The sequence below is a fragment of the Rhamphochromis sp. 'chilingali' genome (assembly GCF_963969265.1).
Source record: "Rhamphochromis sp. 'chilingali' genome assembly, chromosome: 21".
Taxonomy (NCBI): Eukaryota; Metazoa; Chordata; class Actinopteri; order Cichliformes; family Cichlidae; genus Rhamphochromis; species Rhamphochromis sp. 'chilingali'.
In genome coordinates, this window is record NC_137949.1 from 30,680,516 (window position 1) to 30,704,611 (window position 24,096).

Here is a 24,096-nt window from a genome sequence, read left to right on the forward strand (position 1 = left end):
CCTGGAAACTAAAAGGTTCAGGTTTTCCATTTCTATAAATGAGAGCAGTCAACAATCCAGATTAAAGCTGTCAGCTATGTGACGTAACCATAAAAAATACATGGGAATATCCAGCAGCTGGTTTTGTATTTGCATTGTGTAGCAGCTGGAAACTTTTCCTAACAAGTGTCTGAGAGAGTCTGCCAGAAAACATTTTGTTTGCAGGTAAAGATAACTACAAAATGGCAAAACAAAGTAACCGAACTACTGCAAATGTTCACAATGTTCCTCACACGAGTTTCTGCAAATTTAGTCAACCTGCGAGTTTTATTACATGTTCACAGTGTGAGGATGATCATGTGAATGTGCCCATTCACAGGCAGCTGGGGGCTTCCCTGCAGTATGTTGAACATGGACATGTATGGTTCATCATGGTGACGCTAAAACACACCTGTGAATCTGAGGTTTGTTCAGATCTGATCCGTTCTTCATCCTTCTCTCGTGGAAGTGTGTGAAAACTAGAATATATACCAGCATCTTTAAAAAAATCAGAAACCTGTGTAAACCCACATTTGTACTTTAGGAAAAACATATATTAGCTCAGCTTATATTTTTGTTACGGAGCCAGGTCACCTGCTGGCCGTACCTTTATACGTACTGCATAAATGTAAGTTCAGTATCAGTATTCTCAACTAAGTTCCGAGGAATTTCAAAACTATACCATGGAGTCCACTGTGTGGAAATATCAGCATTAGCTGACTGATTTTTAGAACTTCATTCAATATTTTTTTTCATTCATATCTACAAAGCTAGTAAATGTGTAACTGCCAGGCTGCACATGAGCTAGTTTAAACTAAACGTTTCTCTGCAAATATCGATATAACATCCATAAATATTGATTAAATGCATGTGAATCAACATAAAAGAAAGCTATTATTTATCCTTCTTAGAGTGATCTAATTCTTATTTTTAATTCAGACAACAAAATCTTCTCATAGTTTTAATATTGCTCAGTTGTGACTCATGTAAAGTCCCAGCAGGCGTAACATGTCGACGTTTTGTCTCGTCCCGCAGCGTTCCTGAGGAACGCGAAAGGAGACCTTCGGCGTTCTTATGGTACGCGGCGGGTTATGGCTGGAATCCAGTGCAATGACGCTCCCGCGGTAATGGACGTTCCAGCCCTAACCATAACCTTATTCCTGATCTTAACCAGGACTATAATGATGTTAAATAGCGTGTTTCGAAGCGATTTGAAGAAAAAGAGCGAACATGTGTAGACGGAGTCCAGACGGTTCTCATGTCCTCTTTTTTCCGAGGTCGTCATTTAGGAACGTGGTGGGTGGCCGAAAGCGTAATATGTTGACGATTTGTCACCTAGCGTAAAATGTTACGCTTTGGGAGCGAGAACGTGTTGCAGAAAGAAGATCAATCGATATCTACAGAAATTCATCAACTTGTCCTAAAGCCACTTTGCATAGAGGATGATTTAGAAAACATTTTTCAGGGCTTTTAAATGTGTGTTAATAATCCACATTCCCATGGTGCAGACAAATAAATATTTTTTTTAGTTTTTGAACAGGTTCATGGGAGAGCAGCTCTTTTTTCACTGAGGGCAGAGGACAGACCCCTTACGATGCTCTCTGGAGGGTAAAGTGGGATTAGTCTGCTGCTTCTGGACCCCAGCAAGGATTTAATGGAGCAGAGGTAACTAAATTGGCATGGGTTCTTGCTGGCTAACAAAAGCCCCCAAAATCATTAAGCTTTACTTAAAAATTGGGGCAGGATGACTTACCATAAGCTGGCTCAGATCCAAATGGCTACAATGTCAATCCAGATTAACTGAAAATGCACTGATACCACAGTGCATCTCAATAACTGGCAACAAGGCAAGAATACAAGCAAGGGTCATGTGCAGAACAGACGAAATCCACACAAGTCTCAACGTGAATCACTTTGTGTGGTGAGCATAAGGTGCGAGAATTTGAGATTCACTGAGAAGAGGGCCGCAAAAAAACTGAAGCGGTATCATCACACTAACCCAGCTCCCTACTATCCCTGCACTACTAAAAACAAGTCCAGGTCTGAAACTCATTTATAAACTGGAAGGTCACTCCTACTATATGAACAGTGCCTGGCACAGACTTCCTTCGTCATTTTTGTCTAGCACTAATAAAAAGTTGAAAGTTTTGAGATGGTGTCAACAACATCAGGACGAAATCTTCCTTTCACTCCCTTGAGCTGGTACGTGTGAGTTCCTCAAGCTTCGCTCTTCTGGACAGAGACCTCGAGGTTGTGTTTTTTATACTAATATGCTGAAGCAATAGAGTAAGTTATGTCAAAAATGTACCTCCTTAACTTAGCATGTTAGTTTTTATGATTGTCTGGCATATCTGCTTTGGGAGTTAGCATTTATTAAAGTATTTAGTACAGCTGCTAGATTAGGTTTTCTCATAGATTCAGAGTGGAGCATGTTAGTGAGGGCCGCACGGAGAAGACTGAACACACAAAGCACTGTTTTGTGAGTGTTTGTAATTGGACTTTTCAGAGAACAGTGGTTTTTACTAGAACAACTTAAGTTTAATGACGTATAAGGTAAAGTGTTCCTGTTATGTGGAGTGTGATGGATGCACCCCTCCTGCTCTAATCCTCATCTACTTAAAATGAGATACAGGAAATGTTATGCAAATGGCTTGTTTATCAATCCATGTCGGCATCAGCCACTTGTTTTGTGGCCTGAGAGTGCCATGCTGAGCTCCGGCTTAGGGGGCAGCATAATCTTTTAACACCTATCTGGCAGAGATTCCCTATTGTTGTCAGATTTGATATGAGACAGGAAGTGCAGGCAGATGTTGAGTTTATTTTTAAAATACTGGGCTAATAGTTTGGGTCGAGACGGATGCGTTTGTGCTGATCTCAAACTATGCCTTTAAATAAATAGACTGCAGTCAGAGCACACTGACAAGATTTATCACTACATATTGAAGGTGTGGAATTTGAAGTGAGCTCTATGCATGCCAGAGGGCTCTCCTAAGCCACACACACAGAGAGTCTCTTCCTAAGCAGATTACCTAAATAAATCTATGTCGGTATTCACTTCTGCATGTCTAGTTATACAAAAATAGACCGTGGGAATGCATAGACTAAACATGTTTATAGCAACGTATGCATCCCAGGACACTGAGCCATTAACACTCTGCTGACATCTGCTGCACGAGTTAAGGGTGATGCAAGCCTTTCACAGACATTTGCTTCTATTTGAAAAGCTCTGTGACAGATCTGAGATGATAAAAGAAAGTTACAGAAAAACAATCTTTGGATGCAAGGGTATTTAAAGACGACTTCCTGCATTTGACATTTACCTTGGATTAAGGAACAGCACATTGTGACTCACAGCTGTCAAAGGTGTAGCATGGGAGTTGAGCAAGCAGAATGATTTGTATGGAGAGGAGGTGGGGTGGGGACCAGATGTTGTCCTCCTACCACGGGGAATAAACTCTATCACTCGCACCGCAGGTGGTGGGAAAAGGGGGGAGAGAAAGGGAGAAGAGAAAGAGTAAGTGAGAAACAACGGCAAACAGGAAGCAGAGACCTTACAACACAATGCTCGCAGAGTTTCCTGCAGGTTCAGACAGATAAGGAGCAACACTTTGTTTAAAGCTGCAGTTTCAACCCCCCAAACGTTTCCCGGGCTCTAAAATATGTTGCGCCGCTTGCTGGTACAATTCTTCTGCAGTACAGCTGTGATATGTTGGAGTGCAAAATTTGGATTGTTTGCGAGGGAAACAAGCTCAAGGCTCAGTGCAAATGTTGCAACAAGACATGACTGCAATAGCAAGTTCAATTAAGGAAAAGTACAGTAAGATAATAACCAATTATTTTTGCAGACATTACTAATATTACCATAATGGCTTTTTTGTAAGGTCAGAGACTGGCCTTAAAAGTGTGGCGTAATGTAATCTAGATGCTGGATCATAAGAAAATGACTCCAGCTGCATTATAAACCAATTATAAATCAGTTGTGCAGAAGAGGTTTTCCAAGCCAAAGTTTTATTAATTTATGATTTTTTGTATTTGGTCAAAACTTCCATAACGTCAGGCTTAAAATGCTTTAAATAACTTATTTAATGCATTTGGTATTTCTGCCTAGAAACACAAATCAAATGCATGATGGGAATTCAGACAAACTACAGACTTCACAATTAAGCAGTTTCCCCTGAACTAAGGCCAGCATGTGATCAAAGAATTATCAGTGTGAGCTCCTTTAACGTACTGTGATTAGTTATACTAGCAGAGTAATATGCTGAGTTTCTGCAGATGTGGAAGTCGCTGAATTGCAGATGCAGTCTGTATGAGTGTGTTTGCAACAGAGGAAATGTAAATATGAGATTTAAAAAATATATATTTGGGATTTGTGTGTGTGTGTGTGTGTGTGTGTGTGTGTGTGTGTGTGTGTGTGTGTGTGTGTGTGTGTGTGTGTGTGTATTTATGAACCCAGTCACCCTGAAAAAAAAAAGACAGATGGGACCTGACGTCACTACTATGAACTGGACTTGATGACAAACAATGACCTCCACTACTTCCCTTCAGCTCTGCTCTTTGCTCTTTGCGTGGAAGAGTAAAGCTGGTATTGAAATGTAATGTATATACCCAATGAAAACAAACCGGCCTGAGAAATGTTGTTTGGAGCTTCTGGGTGCTGAATATTTCGCTGTGTACTGATTAAAGGAATATTAAAATGAAAAAAAAAAACGGTAAGCTTGTTTTCTGTCACTTCAGAAAATAAAAAATAATTTTCTGAAAGTTGTGAATGAGTCAGAATAATTACCTTTTCTGGTTCGTTTCACGAAATCAAGAAACTGCACCTGAGTGAAGCACCGTGAAGTACCCGCTCCATGCTGGAGCAACACTGCCCTCTAGTGGCCGGCGATGGTATTACATCACTGTCGCGCGAACATAATGCATCTCCGCACAGAAGAGAATTTAGGAGTTCGTAAATCTACTCTCGCGATAATATCGACGTTATTACTACAGCTGTTCACGTTAGTATATTCAGAATTGGGCATGTATAGAGTTTGTAAAGTCTTCCACAAATTTGTGTGTGTTAAGTTTACACATTTACAAACAAGCACTCTGCGAAATAAAATTAATTATCCTCTTATGCCGTCTTTAACGTCCAGTTAAGTGACCTTTATTGGATGAGTCACATCGAGTGTTTGGTGGGAGTGACTATGTAAATCTGCATCAAACGGAAACAGTCAAAGTGTTGAGAAGAGGTCACTCATCTGATTGGGCGCCTTTGTTCTTTCAAATCGAGGTGGCCTTCTCCCTTTATTGCCACTAACAGGCCCCCGGGGTGGAAGAAGACATGTTTTACATTAGTGCTGCACTCCTGCATAGACTTTCGCACTGCTGGGATTCTATGATAGTGCAGTGATAATATAAGGGAAGATGGCCTGTCATAGAACTGATAAAGCAAACAGAATGAGAGAAGAAGTGAGCTGCATGCTGGTTGGTGATGGAGCAGTGGGAAAAACCAGCATGGTTATCAGTTACATCTTCAATGGATACAACACTGAGTACAGGCAAACTGCATTTGATGTTTTCACAGGTAAGTGAAGGAGCTCTTTTATTTAAAGGTCAGATATTTCACCCAGCAATAAAGCCTGCTTGTCTCTACCTAACGTCCAGGATTAGTTCATGTGAATGGAATCCCAACCCACATTAAGCTGATAGATACTGCTGGACAGGTAATTATCACATATCACAGTTTTTTTTTTCTAAACAGACAAGTGGGTCCAGTGCTTCTCATCTCTCAATGTTTGATCTATCAGGAGATGTTTGGCCATCTGCGCTCTCTGTGCTATGCCCATGTGGACGTCTTCATCCTCTGCTTCAGCCTCGTCAACCCCATCTCATTTGACAATATCACCTCCAAATGGATCCCACAGATTCGAGCCGCCAACCCAATCTCCCCCATCGTTCTGGTTGGAACTCAGTCAGACCTTCGACACAGTGTGGACGTCCTCATTCATCTGAACCAGCGGGGCACCAGACCGGTGCTCTTTAACAAGGCCAGACGGCTCGCGAGCAGGATCAGAGCTCATGACTACGTGGAGTGCTCGGCTCTCACACAGCACAACCTTAAAGACGCCTTTGACTGTGCTGTATTTGCTGCCATTAAGCACAAGCACGGTGGCACTAAATACAAAAAGCTCAATTTGCTTAACAGTTTAAAGTCTCTTTATGATGGTGGATGGAGGAAAATCTTTAGATTCTTGTGATCTGAAATCCAAAGTGCAGAGCGGGTATCCTCACTCGACCGTAACAAACCATGATTTTTGTTTTTTTAAACAAAGTGTCTGTCTACAAATTGTGGGCTGTGGATTTAAAGAACTGATCTCAAAATCTCCATCTTTGTGTGAAATGTGACAAACCGGACAAACGGTGACTTCAGCCAGCTACACTTCCTCTCTTTATACCTTTGTGTTTCTTGTTTCATATTTTGGCTGTTGTTGTTATTATTTATATTTCTGTGTGCTAGGTAAGTTTTGTAATAAATGGATTAAGAAATGCAGTGGTTGTGATTTGCTTGCTTTCAAAAAGACAACATCAAATTTAAGGATTTGCCTTTAGAAGTTACTGTCAGTGAAGAAACGGAGGGAAAGCGCAGACTGGCATTTAGGACAAATGGTCCCCTGCTGCTGCTTTGAAGTGCTACTTTACAAGATAAAAGCCATTTAAATCCATCCTGAGCCTGAAGCCTGATGATGGGACTTGTTTCCCAAACCTACTTTTAAAACACCCACCCACATTTTCCTAGCTATGGCGATGATTGGTAATGGAGTTTTAATTTCAGTGATTAGATTAAGGATAAGATTTGGCCAACTAGAAGCAACAGGTAGATTTGGATTAGATATTAATTTAAAGAGATATTTAGAGCTTTTCACAATGTTGTGCTTAACAGGACATTATCGTAGACCATGGGCTAGACCAACTGGTTGTTCTGTCAGTGTACGGTAATTTAAATGCACTTTTAAGATAAGAGAGAGATAAGATAAGATAAAACTTTATTAATCCCTCGGGTGGGTTCCTCTGGGAAATTCGGTTTCCAAAAAAGCACAGCACCGACAGAAGTTACAGAGTTACAGAATATTATATATATATATATACACATATATAAATACAGAGACATATATACATAAAATATACACTGATTCTCTCCTCTCTTCTGGACTTTTTTTTTTAAACTTTGTTTATATTATATTATCAGAATCAGAATCAGAATACTTTATTGATCCCTGGGGGAAATTATTTTTTGTTACAGTGCTCCATTTTAAACCAACATTAAGACAAGACAGACAATACACTAACTATGAATAGTACAATATATACATATATATACATACATACATACATAAGTCACTCATAAATAAATAGTTGGAAAAGAAACATGTGTAGCTGTAGCAGCAAACAGTGTGTTAAGTGGATGCGTTGTACAGGGAGATGGCCACAGGCAGGAATGATTTCCTGTGTCGTTCAGTGGTGCTTTTCGGTAATCTCAGTCTCTCACTGAACGAGCTCCTGTGACTGACCAGCATGTCATGGAGTGGGTGGGAGGTGTTATCCAACATTGTCTTTATCTTGGACAGCATCCGCCTCTCCGACACCACCTTGAGGGAGTCCAGCTCCATCCCCACAACATTGCTGGCCTTACGGATCAGTTTATTAAGTCTGTTGGCATCTGCGACCCTCAGCCTGCTCCCCCAGCATGCAACAGCATAGAGGATCGCACTGGCCACCACAGACTCATAGAAAATCCTCAGCATTTTCTGGCAGATGTTGAAGGACCTCAGTCGCCTCAAAAAATAGAGACGACTCTGGCCCTTCCTGTAAAGTGCTGTGGTGTTTTTAGCCCAGTCCAGTTTATTGTCAATGTGTACTCCAAGGTATTTATAGTCCTCCACAATGTCAACACTGACCCCCTGGATTGAAACAGGGGTCAAGTGTTTCCTGGTCTTCCTGAAGTCCACGATCAGTTCCTTGGTCTTTGCCACGTTGAGCTGCAGATGATTCTGCTCACACCACGTGACAAAGGAGTCGACCACAGCCCGGTACTCTGTCTCATCATCCCTGCTGATGCATCCAACCACCGCAGAGTCATCAGAAAACTTCTGAAGATGGCAGGTCTCTGTGCAGTGGCTGAAGTCTGTGGTGTAGAGGGTGAAGAGGAAGGGGGAGAGGACAGTCCCCTGTGGTGCCCCTGTGTTGCTAATCACCTTGTCAGACACACACTGTGGGAGACGTACATATTGTGGTCTTCCTGTCAGGTAATCAACAATCCAGGACACCAGAGAAGCATCCACCTGCATCGCTGCTAACTTATCACCCAGGAGGGTCGGCCTGATGGTGTTGAAAGCACTGGAAAAGTCAAAAAACATGACCCTCACAGTGTTCGCCGGCTATATTATATTATATTATATTATATTATATTATATTATACAAAAAATTCAAAAAGAAACGTTTTAATATGTGAGCTTTTAGGAGTTGCACAGAATGTAAACAGAGCAAACTATTAGCAAGAACTACGTTTCCCATGATGCAACGTGGCGTCACCCTGCTCTGACCCTGTGACTGAAAATAATCTGATCAGCTGATCTGACCTGGCAACAAAATAACGTAGCTAGAGCAATCTATCAGGGAGGGGGGCTGAAGAGCAAAACAATGACACTGCTTGGAAGAATTTAAATACAGTAACTCTTCTAAAGACTTTTAAAACCGAATCGCGCCGATTTCCCTCCCGGTGTTTAGTGAAAGAGCCCACAGATATTCGAGCTTTTGACATCGACTAGCTGTTGTTTGTTGATATGTTGTTGCTGTTTAGTTGACAGACTGGAGGCTAGCTGCTTGCTTGGACGGCTGTGAGCTGTGGTGGTTTGCTGGCTCGCTAATTGCAGCTTTTGTTTGAGGTGGGGGGGAAAAGTTGAAATTGTCCGGCTAAAGTAGCTAGCTCTAAGCTAGCTGTTCACATTTGGTTGCCAAGTAATTTACTGAATTTGCAAGGTATAGACCCACAGAGGGTCAGCTTGCTAGTTAGCCTGTTGTTAGCATTAACATTTGCTCATTTTTGTTTTGGTATTTTTTTTCCCCAAGGAGGGTTCTTTGTGTCGTTAGGTACTGGTTACCTGTACACACTTATGTGTTACCTAACTGTTTCTTTCTTGCCTTAGATATATATTTTAGGTAATATTGCTGCTAAATGCTAACTTTAATGCATGAACAAGCTAACAGGATCAAAGGATATTAAACGTTACTGAAGAAGACGACGGTTTTTACTTCACTGCCTTTGTTAGGTGCACTAAATGGCATTAGATCAACCCGTTTAGGTGTCTGAATTTCATACCGCTAAAACTAATTTGATCACTTACATCAGTGTTTAAACTTTGTATTAAATCAGTGTGATAGCTGCCCTGTTATCATGCAGCTGTCTTAAGTTTATTTCATTGTATTTGAGTTTTTCAGTATTACTGCACTGTGCATTTTTCATTAACTGCTATTGGAAGTAGCTGGTGCTGTTGTCAAAGCTGTTCCAATAAGCGCCAGTCTGTATTCAAGCTCACTCCTTAAGAAACGATGAATGGGTATGGCTCATCTTCAGAAAAGGGAGTCAATACTAGTCTGATATGTCAGGAGAGTTATTCCTGTGGTGGCTCTGAGGAGGCGGCATTTGAGTGTGTTGATTGCAAAAGCCTGCAGTGTGTTCGCTGTGAGCTCGACCTCCATAGTCATGACCGGCTAAAGAACCACAAGCGGGTCCAGCTAGGTCCTGGACATGTCCCATACTGTGACAACTGTAAAGGAGGTAGTGGGGATAGTGGCACGCGCCATCGGTCTGTGGTCCGTTGCCAGAACTGCAAAGTTAACCTGTGTCAGGACTGTCAGAAACGTACCCACAGTGGAGGCAACAAGAAGAAACACCAGCTTACACATTATCCTCCACCACCCAAACCTGCAGAAGGCAACTCTGTCCAAACATCTGCCCAGCCTGCTGTCTGTATAGCCGATGAGACCAAATCTCAGAAGGCTATACTTCTGGAGAAGGTATCAAGCTTTCTTCTGGTTGATGAGAATGAGGAAATGCAGGTAAGTTGTGCAAGTGGGCATTAAATAGGACTGTATTCCATTTTCTTTGTTTATGCTTTAAAGTTTTTACACTTGTTGTTTGTCCTAAGATAAAAGATGAAGCTTCCTTCATGAAGAGCCTCAGCTGCTCGCCCGACCAGCTGCTGAAGGTGGTGTCCATCTTTGGTAACACTGGAGAGGGCAAATCTCACACCTTAAACCACACGTTCTTCATGGGCAGAGAGGTGTTCAAGACTTCTCCTGCACAAGAGTCATGCACAGTGGGAGTGTGGGCAGCATTTGATCCCATCCATAAATTAGTGGTCATTGATACAGAGGGGCTGCTTGGGAACAGTTCCAAACAAGGCCAGAGAACACGTCTCTTACTCAAGGTGCTCGCCATCTCTGACCTCATCATCTACCGCACCCATGCTGACCGTCTCCACGATGACCTCTTCAAGTTCCTCGGAGATGCTTCAGACGCATATTTGAAGCATTTCACCAAGGAACTGAAGGCAACGACAGCACGCTGTGGCCTGGATGTTCCACTGTCCACCCTGGGTCCCGCTGTAGTCATCTTCCATGAAACAGTCCACACTAAGTTGCTGGGTTCAGGTAAAACACCTCCTCCTGTTAAAGGGTGCAATGCAATAACTTAAACCTTTTTAAAAATAACTTTATTTAACATTTTCACTCTGACACTCTGAATATACAGTAGTTATGGATCATTGCGTCAAAGGACTACAAGTGGCCCCTTTAAAGTCAACTGAGGGTTAAGCATTGCATATAATTTGGGGTTTAGCAAATATTAGCCTTCTATCCCTGTTATCTGGAGGTCGAAATCAGCTTTCCAACTTTAGTTAAATCTGGAAATGATAAAGAAATGTACATTTATAGCTGTAGTCACACCAGTTTTTACACATTTACATCTAGTTTTAACACCAGGTATTGTACATTATTGGGAATCATTATTTGAATTTGTCTAAACTCTAATAGTGTGATGTGTTTTCCAGTCCTCAGTATCTACTGGTTTGTGTTCCTCTCGCTCTGGTATAATAATCAGCTTGCAGAGACTTGCAATTTGCTCAAGTTAGATAAGCCCTTTTACTGAGGAAGACTGCCTGTTTTTACCATAGTCTCATATCTTTCATACTCTTTCTTTAAAAAAAAAAATCCTGTTTGTCTGGCAGCTTTTGCATTCAGAATTGTGATTTGAATTCACCGTTGTGCCAAACACATTTTGCTTTTCCAAGATGAGCTCTAAAAAATCTCCACAGGTTCCTCCTGTTCAGGGTTTATTTCTTCATTTCTATTCGTGTTTATTTCAGGTATTACATTATATGTGGTATACCTTGCTTACCATATATTGCTCTTTGGTAGATGCAGGCCATTTTATTACCCACTCTGTTTTTTTGGAATGAAAGGCACATTTGTATTTCTTATAAGGCAAATATTGTCTATTTCCCCTCACATGTCACATGCATTCTTTCAAGCACACTATTTTAAGAACTGTCGATAAATGCTAAATATATCTGCAGTATATTTTAGCTGATGTTAATAATCATTAAATTTTTGTCCTGTTGTAGATAAGTCATTCGAGTCAGTAGATCGGCTGCTGTTGGAGCGCTTCAGGAAGCTTTCACGCTTTCCAGAGGCCTTTAGTTCTGTCCACTACTGGGGTACGCAGACTCTCAGTCCTCCTACTGACTTTCGCGGCCTACAGAATAAACTGGAGCAGCTCCTGGATAACAACGCCACCCGTTCTCCACGCACACCTGTGGTCATCTTCAAAGCCCTGCAGGTAGGGCTGCATTTAGAAGTCTGCTTGTTTCTGCATCACATGGAAATGTATTTTTGAATTGGTCTGACAGCAGTTTATGGATTAATATCTGCTGATCTTTAATTTCCCTGCAGGCACTGAGCGAGCGCTTCAGTGGGGAAATCGCAGGTGAGCTGGTAGCACACAGTTGCTTCTTTCCTGATGAATACTTCACCTGCTCTAGCCTGTGCCTCAGTTGTGGGTAAGTATTTCTTGCCAGTCTTTTTTTTTTTAATCATTTTTGCTTCAGTCTTTTTCTGTTTTTGCTGTTTTACATTCTGTGTTAATACGATTACCTCAGCTCTGGCTGCAAGAACAGCATGAACCACTTAGGAGAGGGAGTGCGCCACGAGGCGAAGCATCGCTGTCGTTATTCTGCTCAGTATGATAATCGCATTTACACCTGTAAAGTAAGTGTGGTGACTCAGCTTTGACTTTTAGCTTTCTCTGTTTTGACCATAACACTGTAATTACTTCTGTGTCATTGCCAAAGAGCCTTAAATTGAAATCATTTATGTTGTGCATCAAATCAGGCTTGCTATGAAGGAGGAAAAGAAGTGATAGTAGTCCCAAAGACCTCAGCCTCCTCGGATTCTCCATGGATGGGCCTCGCAAAGTATGCCTGGTCTGGGTAAGTAGTAAGGAAATGACCTGCGAGGGCATCTGTACCTAGGCTTTGGTTAACATCATTTTAAAGCTCTGGCCTAAAATTAAATTCTTCTTGTCACTCCAACATGCATGCTCCACATCAGATTACATACCAGATTATTGTCACAAAAAATGAGTTTCATTTTTTTAAATATATGTTCAGGTATGTTATTGAATGTCCCAACTGTGGAGTGATCTATCGAAGCCGACAGTACTGGTATGGAAATCAGGATCCTGTTGATACAGTTGTCCGCACCGAGATCCAACATGTTTGGCCGGGAGTAAGTGATGCCAAGTATTTAATTTATTTATCAGATGCAGACTATATTTCACTGATTTGCATAGACCTTAATTATGGCTACAGATAACCTGTCTGTTTCTTGCAGTCGGATGGCTTTTTAAAGGACAACAGCAATGCTGCACAGCGGCTTCTGGATGGAGTCAACCTAGTGGCCCAGTCTGTGTCAGAGCTCAGTGTCAAACCCGCCAAGGCCGTCACCTCTTGGCTGACAGATCAGATCGCCCCAGCCTACTGGAAACCCAACTCCCTCATCTTGGTGAGTGACACACACAGCCCCATCCTTTGCCACCAGCTACCAACGGCCAAGTCAACACTTTCATGTTCACAAGGATGTTTACTGTCTGCGGTGTGCCTATTACACAATCTACATTTGCACGTCTCATGATGAAACTTGGATTCGTGTTGCATCCGCACTCTTTTAGCTCTTGCTCAATACAACACGGACTGTGATTATTTTTCTCTCATGCAAGGTGTGCCACAAGTGTCACACAGTCTTCCAGGATAACGACACCAAGCATCACTGCCGTGCCTGCGGGGAGGGCTTCTGTGATGGCTGCTCTTCCAAAGCTGCACCCGTCCCCGAGAGAGGCTGGGGTCTTGCCCCTGTCAGAGTGTGTGATGTCTGCTTTGAGCAGAGATCTTCATATGCAGGTACACACACTCTAAATAATGTCAGATCTCCTCTGTTTTTCTCAAACCTCTGTTATGCTGCCATTTAACATCTATGAGCATGGCTTTAGTAAGGGTCTTTTTTTTTTTAAAATTTATCCAGAACTACTTGAAGCAGAGCAAGAAGAGGAAGAAGGTGGAACGCTTGCTAGGAAGGTTGGAGAAGCTGTCACCAACACATTCGGAGTCGTGGTCACTGCTATTGACATCCCACTAGGTGAATGTTTCCCCGAAACAAAACCTAAAGGGGAAGGGTTATGCAACCTAAACAAATGACCCAGTAAATGGTAGTACACCAGAGCGATGCCCTCTTGTGGCGGAGGCCCATTCTGCTTAATTTCAGTTAAAAAGAAATGAAGTCTTTTCCCTTTATTTATGTCATACTGGAGTCTCGCCAGGAATATGAGATGCCCTAATGGCCTAGTTTTAACATAACATGTACTGCTATGAAAAGCAGGTCTCTATGCCGCAAATCAAGGAAACAGTTGAGCCATCTGAAGTGTTTTAAGTTAATGGCAGTAAAATGATTACATTTATATGGAGATTGCATTTTCCTGTAACTAGTTCCTCTTGCCAGCAAAAAATATTTATAAGCTAAAAAACTGAAACCCTCCCACACACACTGGCCACCGAACCTAAAAACGCCTTGGACACTCTGTTCAGGACATATCTGTGGCAACACCTCCATGCAGAAGTGCTCTCCCATCTAATGTTTAACACTGCCAGTGTTTCAGTTCTTGTATCTACCAGATGTCTTTAGTGCAGCGATGTGATCGATGACCAGTTATATTGTTCTTTTTGTTTATGAGACTTTGCCAGGCTTGTGAGTCTCCTTTGCTTTGTACTTGTTTAATATTGATGTTAGGTTGCCTACACAGCATACATCTGTGAGAATTCCTCAGTGATCGTTTAACTACTCGGGATCAATCATTTCTGTACCCTTTGAACTAACCTCCAGGATGCACTTTGGCCAGTGGATATGAGAAAAAGCTTTTGTTAAGTGTGTTTGTTAAGCCAGTGTGACAGGATTCTGCCAGGATTATCCAACAGAAAGAACAAGTTCTGCTTTATAAGAAGAGAGTGTCAACTTTTGTACTTTTTCAGTTAGGCCACAAACTTATTCAGATTTCTTTATTAGCATTCAAAACCAAAGTATTTGTGTAATCCAAACACAAGTTAAATATTTATAGATGTGAAGATACTATATATATACCTGCAGGTCTAAATTTACTGGTAAAGGGCATAGATAATTATGCTTTGGACCACATGATATCTCGCTGAAGATATCTCCATATCTGTGACTACCCCAAAAATACCACAGAGTGACGTCCTCTCCAATCACAACAAAATTAGCCAACTTACTTTTAAACCCAGCTCTTGTTTCTGTGTTCCCGTCACAACTTGAAACAGGGCTGCACTTCAGGTAGTACTGGGGAAAGCTAAACATGGGGAAAGCTCAAAAGATTTAAGCCGTTTTAAATTTACAGGACTGAAAGGAATAATTTAAAGGAGATTAATGTGAGTGTTTACTGACCACTTGCTCATCACCCAACAGAAATTCAGGGAAAACATTAAAAGAAGGCGACTGGGACTAACCCCATATAAAACATTATGTTTTACTAAAATTTTTGTATGAATTAATCATGGGTATAATTAGATCAAATTAGAGAGCATTCATCAGCTGGATCTGTTGACATAGTTTATGGGGAACTTCCAGTGTTGCCAACAGATATCCAGGCCAGGACTGCTCAGTCAGCTCTGACCAGCTGTTCAGTGTTGGAGAATGCAAAAAAATAATGGATAACGATTGGATGAATGTTTTCAAGAATGCAGACTGCATGTAGCCTAGATCTGACATTGGTCAGTATTACTATAACAAGACTACAAGTGAAAATTTGAAAGAATTTGGTCCCACAGTTTTTGTCCCTTGCCTACATATTCATATGCAGATATCGTTTTACAGACAATTATTGCGTGACAGAGATTTTATTAGGTTATATTGCAGTATAAACTTAAGCGAACAGGATGTGGTGTCATATAAAGTTTCCAGACCTGTGAGTGTGGCGCATTTATTTTCCACCCTCCTTTTAGGCCTAGTGAAAGACGCAGCTCGTCCTGCCTACTGGGTTCCTGACCAGGACATCCTGTCGTGCCACAACTGCCAGCGCGAGTTCACTGCCAAGCTGTCCAAGCACCACTGCCGCGCCTGTGGCCAAGGAGTGTGCGACGACTGCTCCCCCGAGCGCCGAGCCGTTCCATCGCATGGCTGGGACCACCCTGTGCGCGTGTGCACCAGCTGCAACCAGAAACCCGGAGAACTTTAACAGGGACTGCTTTCCTTCCTCAGAACACCGTATTGAACCGCTCACTAACTCAGCAGCCTGTCTCTGCTAAAGTATACCTCTCTTGCTCTACCGATTCTGTCTCGTATCAGTGGAAGGGAAATTTTTAGGCATATATGTAGGACATTTAGCAGATTTGGGATTTCAGCGTTCCCGTGGCCTTTGTAGAACAGCCAGAACGTGTGAGCTACTCGACTCGAGTGTGAAACCTGCGTTTCTACTCTGATCATCCGCGGTGTCAATGTTTTGATTCTTATTGACACGAATCCCTAATTTTACATGTAATAAGGCTGTCGAGCTATTTTTCTACTGTCAGAAAATATAACGAAAAACATAATTTAAATAATAATAATAGCTAGTTGAGAATGCTGGATGGGTTGGTGTGATTAGTTTCCAGCAATTCCTGTTATTGAGCATTTTCTCTGATGTCATACACGTAATGGCAAAGAGATATTTTAAACATATGCAGCTGACTGCAGGTTCCTTTGCATGCATGTACTGCAACATTTTAGTTTTTGCACTACGCCTTGTTCAGCTGTTATAGGCTGTTGCTTACCATGGCCAAAAAGCCAGATATCCAGGTGACAAAGCGGTCGCTGCAAACTCAGTTGAAATCTACCGCAGGAGGTCTTGAGTTTGGATATCTGGCGTGCCAAAAATCATTCAGGTCACTGTGTCTGTGCTGGTATTTTATCATGTAATATGTGGTCGTATGAAGACGTAGAACTATGTTAGAGGAAATGTTGAAAGTTATTTAAGTATCGACAATTGAAAAAAATATATATATTAGCACTCTGGCATGCATGACAGTGTGAGAGATCATGGCCTTTAATTTGTTCAGAGGACGGTCTCTGAATAAACCTCACTATCTCTTTTACTTAGCGGCATTTCAGTGTTCTTATGTTACAACATGTACTTCATGTTCAAAATGTTTTTATTGACAACTTTTGTTTGAATTATTATATAAATATTTAATATTTGCAGTTCCTGCCTGCGTTGCATATGGATGTTGTCTTTCAGAACTCAAAGATACACAAATAGTCTTCAAACTGGTTTTACTTATTCCACTCATGCCTCCAGGTCGCTGTAGATGCAGTCTGTCATGATAAAGCCTCTTGACAAAGCACAATGGTATTTTTGTTCTGCTTATAATGACTTGTTTTTTCTGTTACTTTACATCCGTTATTGAAAACTGTTTGCTTTAGCTTTTTTTTGGTTGACATCATTCACTGTATGTATATTTATAGACTTTGTAGTGACACTTTGTGAACCACCCTTTTTCTGTCTTGTTTGTTTTTGTGTTTCAGCGTTACGCAGAAATACTAATGCTCGAATGTGTCGAAGGCGAGACGTCGGCCCATATGTAGCGACTGAGAGCTTTAATTGTGTCTTTCATCATTAACTAGTTTTGTTTTATTGAGTATTGAGACCATTATCATATAAAGCACATGGCGATGCCTTTTAGACGTATGCTAATATTTCATTGTCAAAAAAAAGCAACAAGGAAAAAAAGGGGTTTGTCGATTGTATGCTTTGTAGATAAAGTTAATTCTCCCTGTTGGAAACTAACTTGAAGAAATGGTGGAAGATTTGCATAAGATTAAAGTTGTATCAGCTCCCGTCTGTTAAAACATAATCTGCAACTGCCTCCATGTCTTAAGTGTGTGTGTGTGTGTGGGGTTTAAATCTCCCTGTGTCAAACCACTTACTGTACTGTATGTGGGAGGAATAGATCGTGTGCAACATCCTTGTGTTATGAGCCTTGCTTTCATTCCCTCCAGCACTGCAGTTTCAGATAAACGAGAGAAAAAAATCAAGTAATACTTGCTTGGTGCTTATTGATAATAATAAATGATTTATAATTATTTTAATAAATAATTAAACCCAAGCTTCCATGTTGATATTCTGTGCCAATACACTGCATGGTATCAGTGAGCCAATAGAGGAAGTTGCATGTGATATCTATCCAAAGCTACAGTAAGGGTCTCTTTAAAAGTGCTGTTATTCAGTTGTGTACAATATAAATACAAGGGAAAACCCTTTAAAATAATTTTGACAGTTTACCCCATTAAGCCACGCCCTATCCGCTCATGCTGCAGATGTATTGGTCCACGAATTCACCCTGAGCTCCGATTGGTCAATTTCCGTAGGTTTCCCTCAGAACTGCAAGACGCCGATATTGCGTTACATTGTAGCAAAATGGCGGCTGTCATTCAGAATCCACTAAAAGCGTAAGTAATTTAGACATTGAGGAAATTGTGAATATCTACTTTGTTGCCAAGTCGTACATTTAAACTGAGCGCTAGCGCATGCCATTTCCAGCCGTGTGCATATGAGCTATTAAGCTGTCCAAATTCATTTTGTGTACTTCTTGCATGGCAAAGTAACCTCGTATAGTTTCTTTTTTATTTTTTTAATTCCGCTACATTTCAACATTTGGTTTTAAACAACGTGCGTTCGGCTGCTTGACATTTTCGCTGTACTAGCGGGGCTTTTCCTCTACGGCTTTGCATACAACACGGGAGAGTGTCGTCTTTTTCTGGGCTGTAAATTTATTTGGAAAAAAAAACTGTCCACAACGTGCCTTTGCGCCGTTACGAATAATTAAAAAGCCGAATTTCTTCCTTCGCTCGGTGGGGCATAGCGGCGGAATATCATCGGACATTCCGAAAGTCCTTTATAGTTGGTGTGAATTGTCGACATGTCAACTTTGGCTCCTCCGAGCGCAGACGTGGTCAGGACCCGGTAAAGCAAGGGAGGAGGCATTTTGTATTTGCATGCTTGCTGGCGAAATCGACAAAAGTGACAGCAGTTGACTCCGCCGCTGAAAATAGGCTGTCACCCTGCGCTCAAATAGTGCATGCACGGCCGTTTTTTGTCCCTCAACTTCAAAGAAATACTCCACCTTTCCCTCCCATTTTCTCCTTTGTTCTTCTGTATTGTTTTACCAGTTCCTACTGGTAGACGTATCACTGCAAGTTAGACACACTTGGCCTCTCGCTCCTTGTCATTTTTGTACTGCACATTGTGGTCTGTTAAATCTTTAAATGCATGTTAAGTTGCGCGGCTGTCACCAAGCAGTCCGCCTGTATTGATGTGTTATAATCACGGGACTGTGGAGGTATAGTGCAGGCTGTCTCCACTGTGGCTTTAAGTGGAGGAGTGCTGGAGATTAGCTTGGTCCAGGATCCTGGGCCCATCTGTCAGAGAGATGCTCCGACAGAGAGGAAGTGTTGGGCACAAGCAGGAGAACCATCTGCTCCTTCACAGAGGTACCCTGCCACCTCAGTGGACTGTGAGCACAAGGAGTGGACCTCACAGCACCTTGCACATCCATGCACCCCATGCTGCCATTGTTATTGAGGCATTATTACACCTAGGAAAGGATGCTGTAAAGGATGGTGTTTTTTGCACCATCTAGGGAGAAGTTAATTTTAAGCATCCAGAGTATATATGTATATGTATTTGTGATGATCCAGTAAAGTGGCCTCCTAATAAGATAACCTCCCTGCACACAAAAAAAAAGAAATTGGGGGGGCATGTTGAATCGTTATGTACTCCTCAGTCGACTGCGCATGCTCTCAATTTTCGCTCAAACTGCTCAACAGTTTTACTCACCGGGGAATTGCCCGGTGCAATCACAGCCTCCTCCTGCTGGCACCTGAGCAGCTCAGCGAACACACTCGATGTTCATTGCAAATGTTCAATAAATAATTCCCTCCCCATCTAAACTGCTGCTGTTCTCGTACCTCACGCCTTTTCACGAGAGCACGCAGAGGTGCATTTCATGACTACCGGTGTTGGGCCATTTCTCTTGTGTCCCAGCAAGCCTCGGTATCTGTCTGCTGTCAAGCCGCTGCTTCATCTCACTGACGTTTTAGCATTCTGATGTGGAATGTCTCCTTGCTATAAGCTGTGCTTAATGAAGTGTTTCAATCTGCTATAATTAGCCTCTGTCTCGGGTTTCTGACTTCATTTCACACGTTTGTCAGATTATAATTAGTCACACTTGACACTAATTGGATGTCGCTCCCGTAGACCAGTTTGACCTTTTTTTGTATTAAGATGATTCACTTCAGGGAAATGGAACTGCTAGTTTGACTTTGTGAGGATGAGGCTGATGGAGCAGGAGCATGCAGGCCCGCGCACGCCTGGTTGAGGTCTGTCCCCTTCTCTGAGCTCTGTTGGACGACAGTAATCTCCAGAATCTGCTGATTAAAATGGAGGCTGGAATATTTAATTAATAAGGGGAGCGCATAAAGCTGCTCATTAAAATTTGAGCCACAGCTGGAGTTTATCTGCCGCCTGGACACATCTTCCATCCGCAGCTCTCCTGACGTTCCACCCGCCGGATTCGTGTTGTCAGCTTTCTTGTCATTTGCTGTTGAGTAGACTTTGAGTGAGTCAGGCTTGCTGTTTATTGGTACTGCAGTGTGGAGGTGTATGGTCTGTTTTTTTTTTACCCCTGCCCTCAGCCAGACTGTGTTGTTCTGATTGGTGTAATCAGAGGTTGCTATCAGGATGCAGTCACTCTGTAGGCCCTCCCCCTACCCTTGTTATGTGGTAGCTCTTGCTTCCTGTGGAGCAGCAGTGCACCTGCAAGTTTGAGATACCTTCTAAATAGAGCACACGAGACAGAAGTTGTTTTATATCAGATTTTTGTTGTTGTTTTGTTTTTGCTCTTACATATTCTCCTTACAAGCCGGGCTATTGTAAAGCACTAGCTTTTTGTCATGACTGCAGCTCACTCGTAGCTCTCCTGCTCTCTCAGTTTGTCGTTAGATATGCAAAACGTGAGTTGACACACGCTTACATTACGGACGCAGCCATGTGACACGGTGAACCGTTGACAGGAACACGCTGATAGCGGAGGCCCCACTGGCCACAAGATTTGCTTTTGTTCTTCACCCTCATGCGCACACTCACCTTCTCTGCTCAGCTGGAAGACATCGGGGATGTGTTGTACATACCTCTGAGGCTGTGGCATGCACACAAGTCTCAAGTGTTTATGGCTAATTCTAACAGCTAAATCTGGTTTAGTGCAAATTTGAGCTCATTTTTGTGTATTTTTCTTCTGTGTCTTGTAATAGAAAACAGACAAGCTAAAAATGTAGCCAGATTGTCTAAACCAGTGGATTGCACACCTCTCTAAGGCTCCAGAGATACATTTTAGTTGTCTGTAGTTGGTCAGAACATAATTGTATTATTCAGCTGCATACTTGAAAGCTTTATCCAATCATCTAACTGCGCATGTGTGATCAGTTCTTCTTCAAACTGTTGCTTCATTCTCTGATCTTAACTCGATTATGAAAATAATGTCCAAAAATATAAAGTTGAAGTTATCTTTCAGCCAAGTCAACAGACTAGTCTCTCAGAACAAGGCGGAAGGTTGTGAATACTGAGTTGGAGGTGGTGTCTGTATGTGTGCGCGCCCCCCCACCCCCCTCCTGAGTCACTGGACATGTGGGTCTTGTCACTCATTACAGGTGTCAGAAAGTTCTCTCACCTAAGCTGGAACACCTGCTGCTGGGGGAGGCAGGGCTCTGATGCAGCTCGTGCTGTTGCGCACACAGCTAGCAACCACCAGAAGTCTTTCACCCACTTACATGTTCAGATGCTCCACCATCCTCCCTCCTCAAACCCCCTTGCACTCCAGGATTCACTTGAGACCAACCGGCATCCTCTCCCGCCTTCATTCAACTCGAGTAATCGCAGGGGTTTCTTGGCACTAGCGTGCGCCCGTAGCTGACTTCGGGGAGCACTCGCAGCCGATCTGCTTTTAGTAAACTGATATGTCACACTATGCCCCATCGCAGCTGTGTGTTGATATCAAGGAATGCCACTGAAGCACACAGGTTAGGTTGACAGGGATTTACTGTTGGAAACGAGACACTCCGCACATGGTACACATTTGACAAATCTAATTTATGCGTTTTATTAGCAAGCCGCATGCTATTATTTTTTTTCATGAGCTAAACATTTCTCTTAAATCCTCGATGAAGCTACTAGCAAGCATGTCAAACCGCTGATCCTGTGTGGTCATGCTTTGTGGCAAATCTGTTTTGAGTCTATCCCTGTGTGAATACGCTTGTAAAAATTCCTGCACCTTAAAGCCAGAGAAAGCCCTGCTACATGTGAGAAATTTATGTTGTTTTTGGCTTTGTATGCAACGCAAATCAATCAGCTACGTCTTTATTAGGCAGGGAGCAGTAGTAATGCAATTATTCATTAGAATAAAGTCCTGTGTTTATTAGTCATGATCTGCTTGTTAGCTTTTCCTTCCCTCTCCCTTTTCATCTCCCTCACACTTTTCCACCCCTCCCTGCGCAAGCTCTGTACCTGCGACTGTTTACTCTTCTCAATCACACTGACACGAAGCCTGTCCTTCCCGGAAACTTCACACACACACACAATCTGGTTTTGTCTCAAATGCATAGCTGGACGTTGTCTCAAGGGTGGTGGCAAAGACGGAGGTAAAGGAGGAGTGTGGGATCCGAGCAGCACTGACAAATCAGCCTTCCAGCACCTCTACCTCCGCTTTAAAATTCCAGCCTCGACTCACAACCCGCAGCTCATTAGTTTCACTTCAAAATGGCCGTCCTTCTAATGCTGTAATTGAGAACACATGGAGGAACTTCATTATTTGGATGTGGGGATGTTTATACCAGAAGAACCAGTAGCTATTATTGGGCCCTCTTGGCCCTGTGATATAATAGCAAACTGTAGAAAACGCATCCAAAGTACCGTGTCATGATTTCAGAGTTGAAGCAGTTACCTTCGTCTTTGATATAGTCAAATTAGAACCTGCCCTTGTGCTAGGCACTCTGCTGAGATTAATTAAGTAGGCTAATTACCATACCAGGCGTGTGGCAGCGATTGAGGGCTTGAATGTGAAATTTCCTCCCCCATTTCACTCTGAATATTAACATTGAAACCCTCGGGGAGTGCCAAAATCTCAGCAGCACTAAGAAAAGTGGAACTAAAGTGCGAGAGTCTTGGCTGCTTGCTGGTCGGAGGAGTGACTTTATATCAGACCCCAGATTCAGTGTTTGCGTGATAATCTAACACAGTCAGCGTCAGTGTAGCTCACAGCCTGTCTTGAATCAGATCAAACAAAGAGCCCACAGAGGTAATAATATGTTTAACCTCAGGAGTGGGAGCAGCAGAGTGGTCGAACTGTTGTAAATGGGATGCATTGTTTTTTTTCTCTTTCCACAAATTCCCCCTGTTGGCAAGGTGGAGACAGCAGTGAGAAGCTCAGCTGTCAGTTTGATCCCTAAATTGAACAGGGTTTGATGCTAACAGCATTGCTGGGTTCTTGGGGACTTGAATATACAGGAAACAGATAGTGTGAAAGATGCACTTTATCTTTGCGGTCTTTTTTTTTTTTAAAGAAGCAACGTGTTTCTTCCCTTGTTTTGTTTTGATCTGGCTTTCTATCAGCTTATAGCTGCTTCAGCTAAGTGATCTGCAGCCAGCAAAGCAACAGGCCTTTATCGTAGCATTTGTACATGATGAACATCTTGGATGTCAGATGCTGCGTATGTATAGTCGCCCTTATTGTTAGCAGCACAGCACTTCTTGACCGGTTCTTCAAAGAAGCTTCCACATCAGTGTCCCAGCTGTGTCAACAGTGGTGAGAACTACAAGAGTAGATTTACTCAAGTCTGATTAGTAGTTGCACTTTAAAAGAGCATCCCCATTTTCTACAGTCTGTTTCTACTCCACTATAGTGCAAAGGCAAATATTGCATGTTTACCGGATATATCATTATTAAATTCAGTCCCACTGGTGCTAGCTGTAATATGAATTGCTAATAAACCGATCTGTTCTGTAAGAGTTGTTAAGCTTTTTTAACTTTTGAGTATTTTTAATATAGACTGTTTTCTTGACTTTTCTGTGCTCCTTTTTTGTTCTTCCACTACTCTACATAGACTGTATATAAAAGATGGATGTAGCTTGTGGGTCTTGTGGGTTGTGGCCAGCAGAGAGCGACTCCACCGATTGTAAAAAAAGTATTCTGGAAGAAATACTTTGATGTTGAAATTAGGGCTGGGCCATATTATACCGTTCACGGTAATACCGGTATAATGTTAGGCAACGATAGGAAAATGAAATATCGCGATAGAATGGGAGTAAAACGCGCATGCGCAGTGCCTTTGTTTTCATACGCACATGGCCGATTGTTGAGTGAAACAAATGAACCAGAATTGGTTTGT

General features: G+C 42.2%; 3 protein-coding genes across 3 annotated transcripts in view; all 3 read left to right on the top strand.

The window, feature by feature from the left end:
* Window positions 1-5,269: 5,269 nt before the first annotated feature.
* Window positions 5,270-6,546, top strand: LOC308389400 (rho-related GTP-binding protein RhoV-like). Its single transcript, XM_080870798.1, has 3 exons — window positions 5,270-5,587; window positions 5,668-5,726; window positions 5,811-6,546. The coding sequence occupies exons 1-3, from the start codon at window positions 5,428-5,430 to the stop codon at window positions 6,258-6,260; spliced, it is 669 nt and encodes a 222-aa protein (XP_080726924.1). The 5' UTR covers window positions 5,270-5,427; the 3' UTR covers window positions 6,261-6,546.
* A 2,090-nt stretch (window positions 6,547-8,636) lies between these two features.
* LOC308389995 (zinc finger FYVE domain-containing protein 1-like) lies at window positions 8,637-17,759 on the top strand. Its single transcript, XM_080871639.1, has 11 exons — window positions 8,637-10,119; window positions 10,209-10,713; window positions 11,685-11,899; window positions 12,013-12,119; window positions 12,219-12,327; window positions 12,451-12,548; window positions 12,729-12,846; window positions 12,952-13,122; window positions 13,337-13,517; window positions 13,639-13,752; window positions 15,627-17,759. The coding sequence occupies exons 1-11, from the start codon at window positions 9,610-9,612 to the stop codon at window positions 15,857-15,859; spliced, it is 2,361 nt and encodes a 786-aa protein (XP_080727765.1). The 5' UTR covers window positions 8,637-9,609; the 3' UTR covers window positions 15,860-17,759.
* A 280-nt stretch (window positions 17,760-18,039) lies between these two features.
* LOC308389603 (zinc finger protein DPF3-like) overlaps window positions 18,040-24,096 on the top strand; it is a 31,110-nt gene continuing 25,053 nt past the window's right edge. The window contains exon 1 of the mRNA XM_080871095.1: window positions 18,040-18,108. Within this exon, the coding sequence (XP_080727221.1) occupies window positions 18,077-18,108 (32 nt within the window). The 5' untranslated portion in view covers window positions 18,040-18,076. The remainder of the gene's footprint in view (window positions 18,109-24,096) is intronic.

Excerpts from the sequence above, each read along its gene's own strand:
- LOC308389995 (XM_080871639.1), top strand. The coding sequence starts at position 9,610 with ATGAATGGGTATGGCTCATCTTCAGAAAAGGGAGTCAATACTAGTCTG. Across the intron at positions 12,847-12,951 it reads TCCAACATGTTTGGCCGGGA|TCGGATGGCTTTTTAAAGGA; the intron begins GTAAGTGATGCC and ends TGTTTCTTGCAG. Across the intron at positions 13,123-13,336 it reads AACCCAACTCCCTCATCTTG|GTGTGCCACAAGTGTCACAC; the intron begins GTGAGTGACACA and ends CTCTCATGCAAG.
- LOC308389400 (XM_080870798.1), top strand. The coding sequence starts at position 5,428 with ATGGCCTGTCATAGAACTGATAAAGCAAACAGAATGAGAGAAGAAGTG. Across the intron at positions 5,588-5,667 it reads TGCATTTGATGTTTTCACAG|GATTAGTTCATGTGAATGGA; the intron begins GTAAGTGAAGGA and ends CCTAACGTCCAG. Across the intron at positions 5,727-5,810 it reads TGATAGATACTGCTGGACAG|GAGATGTTTGGCCATCTGCG; the intron begins GTAATTATCACA and ends TTGATCTATCAG.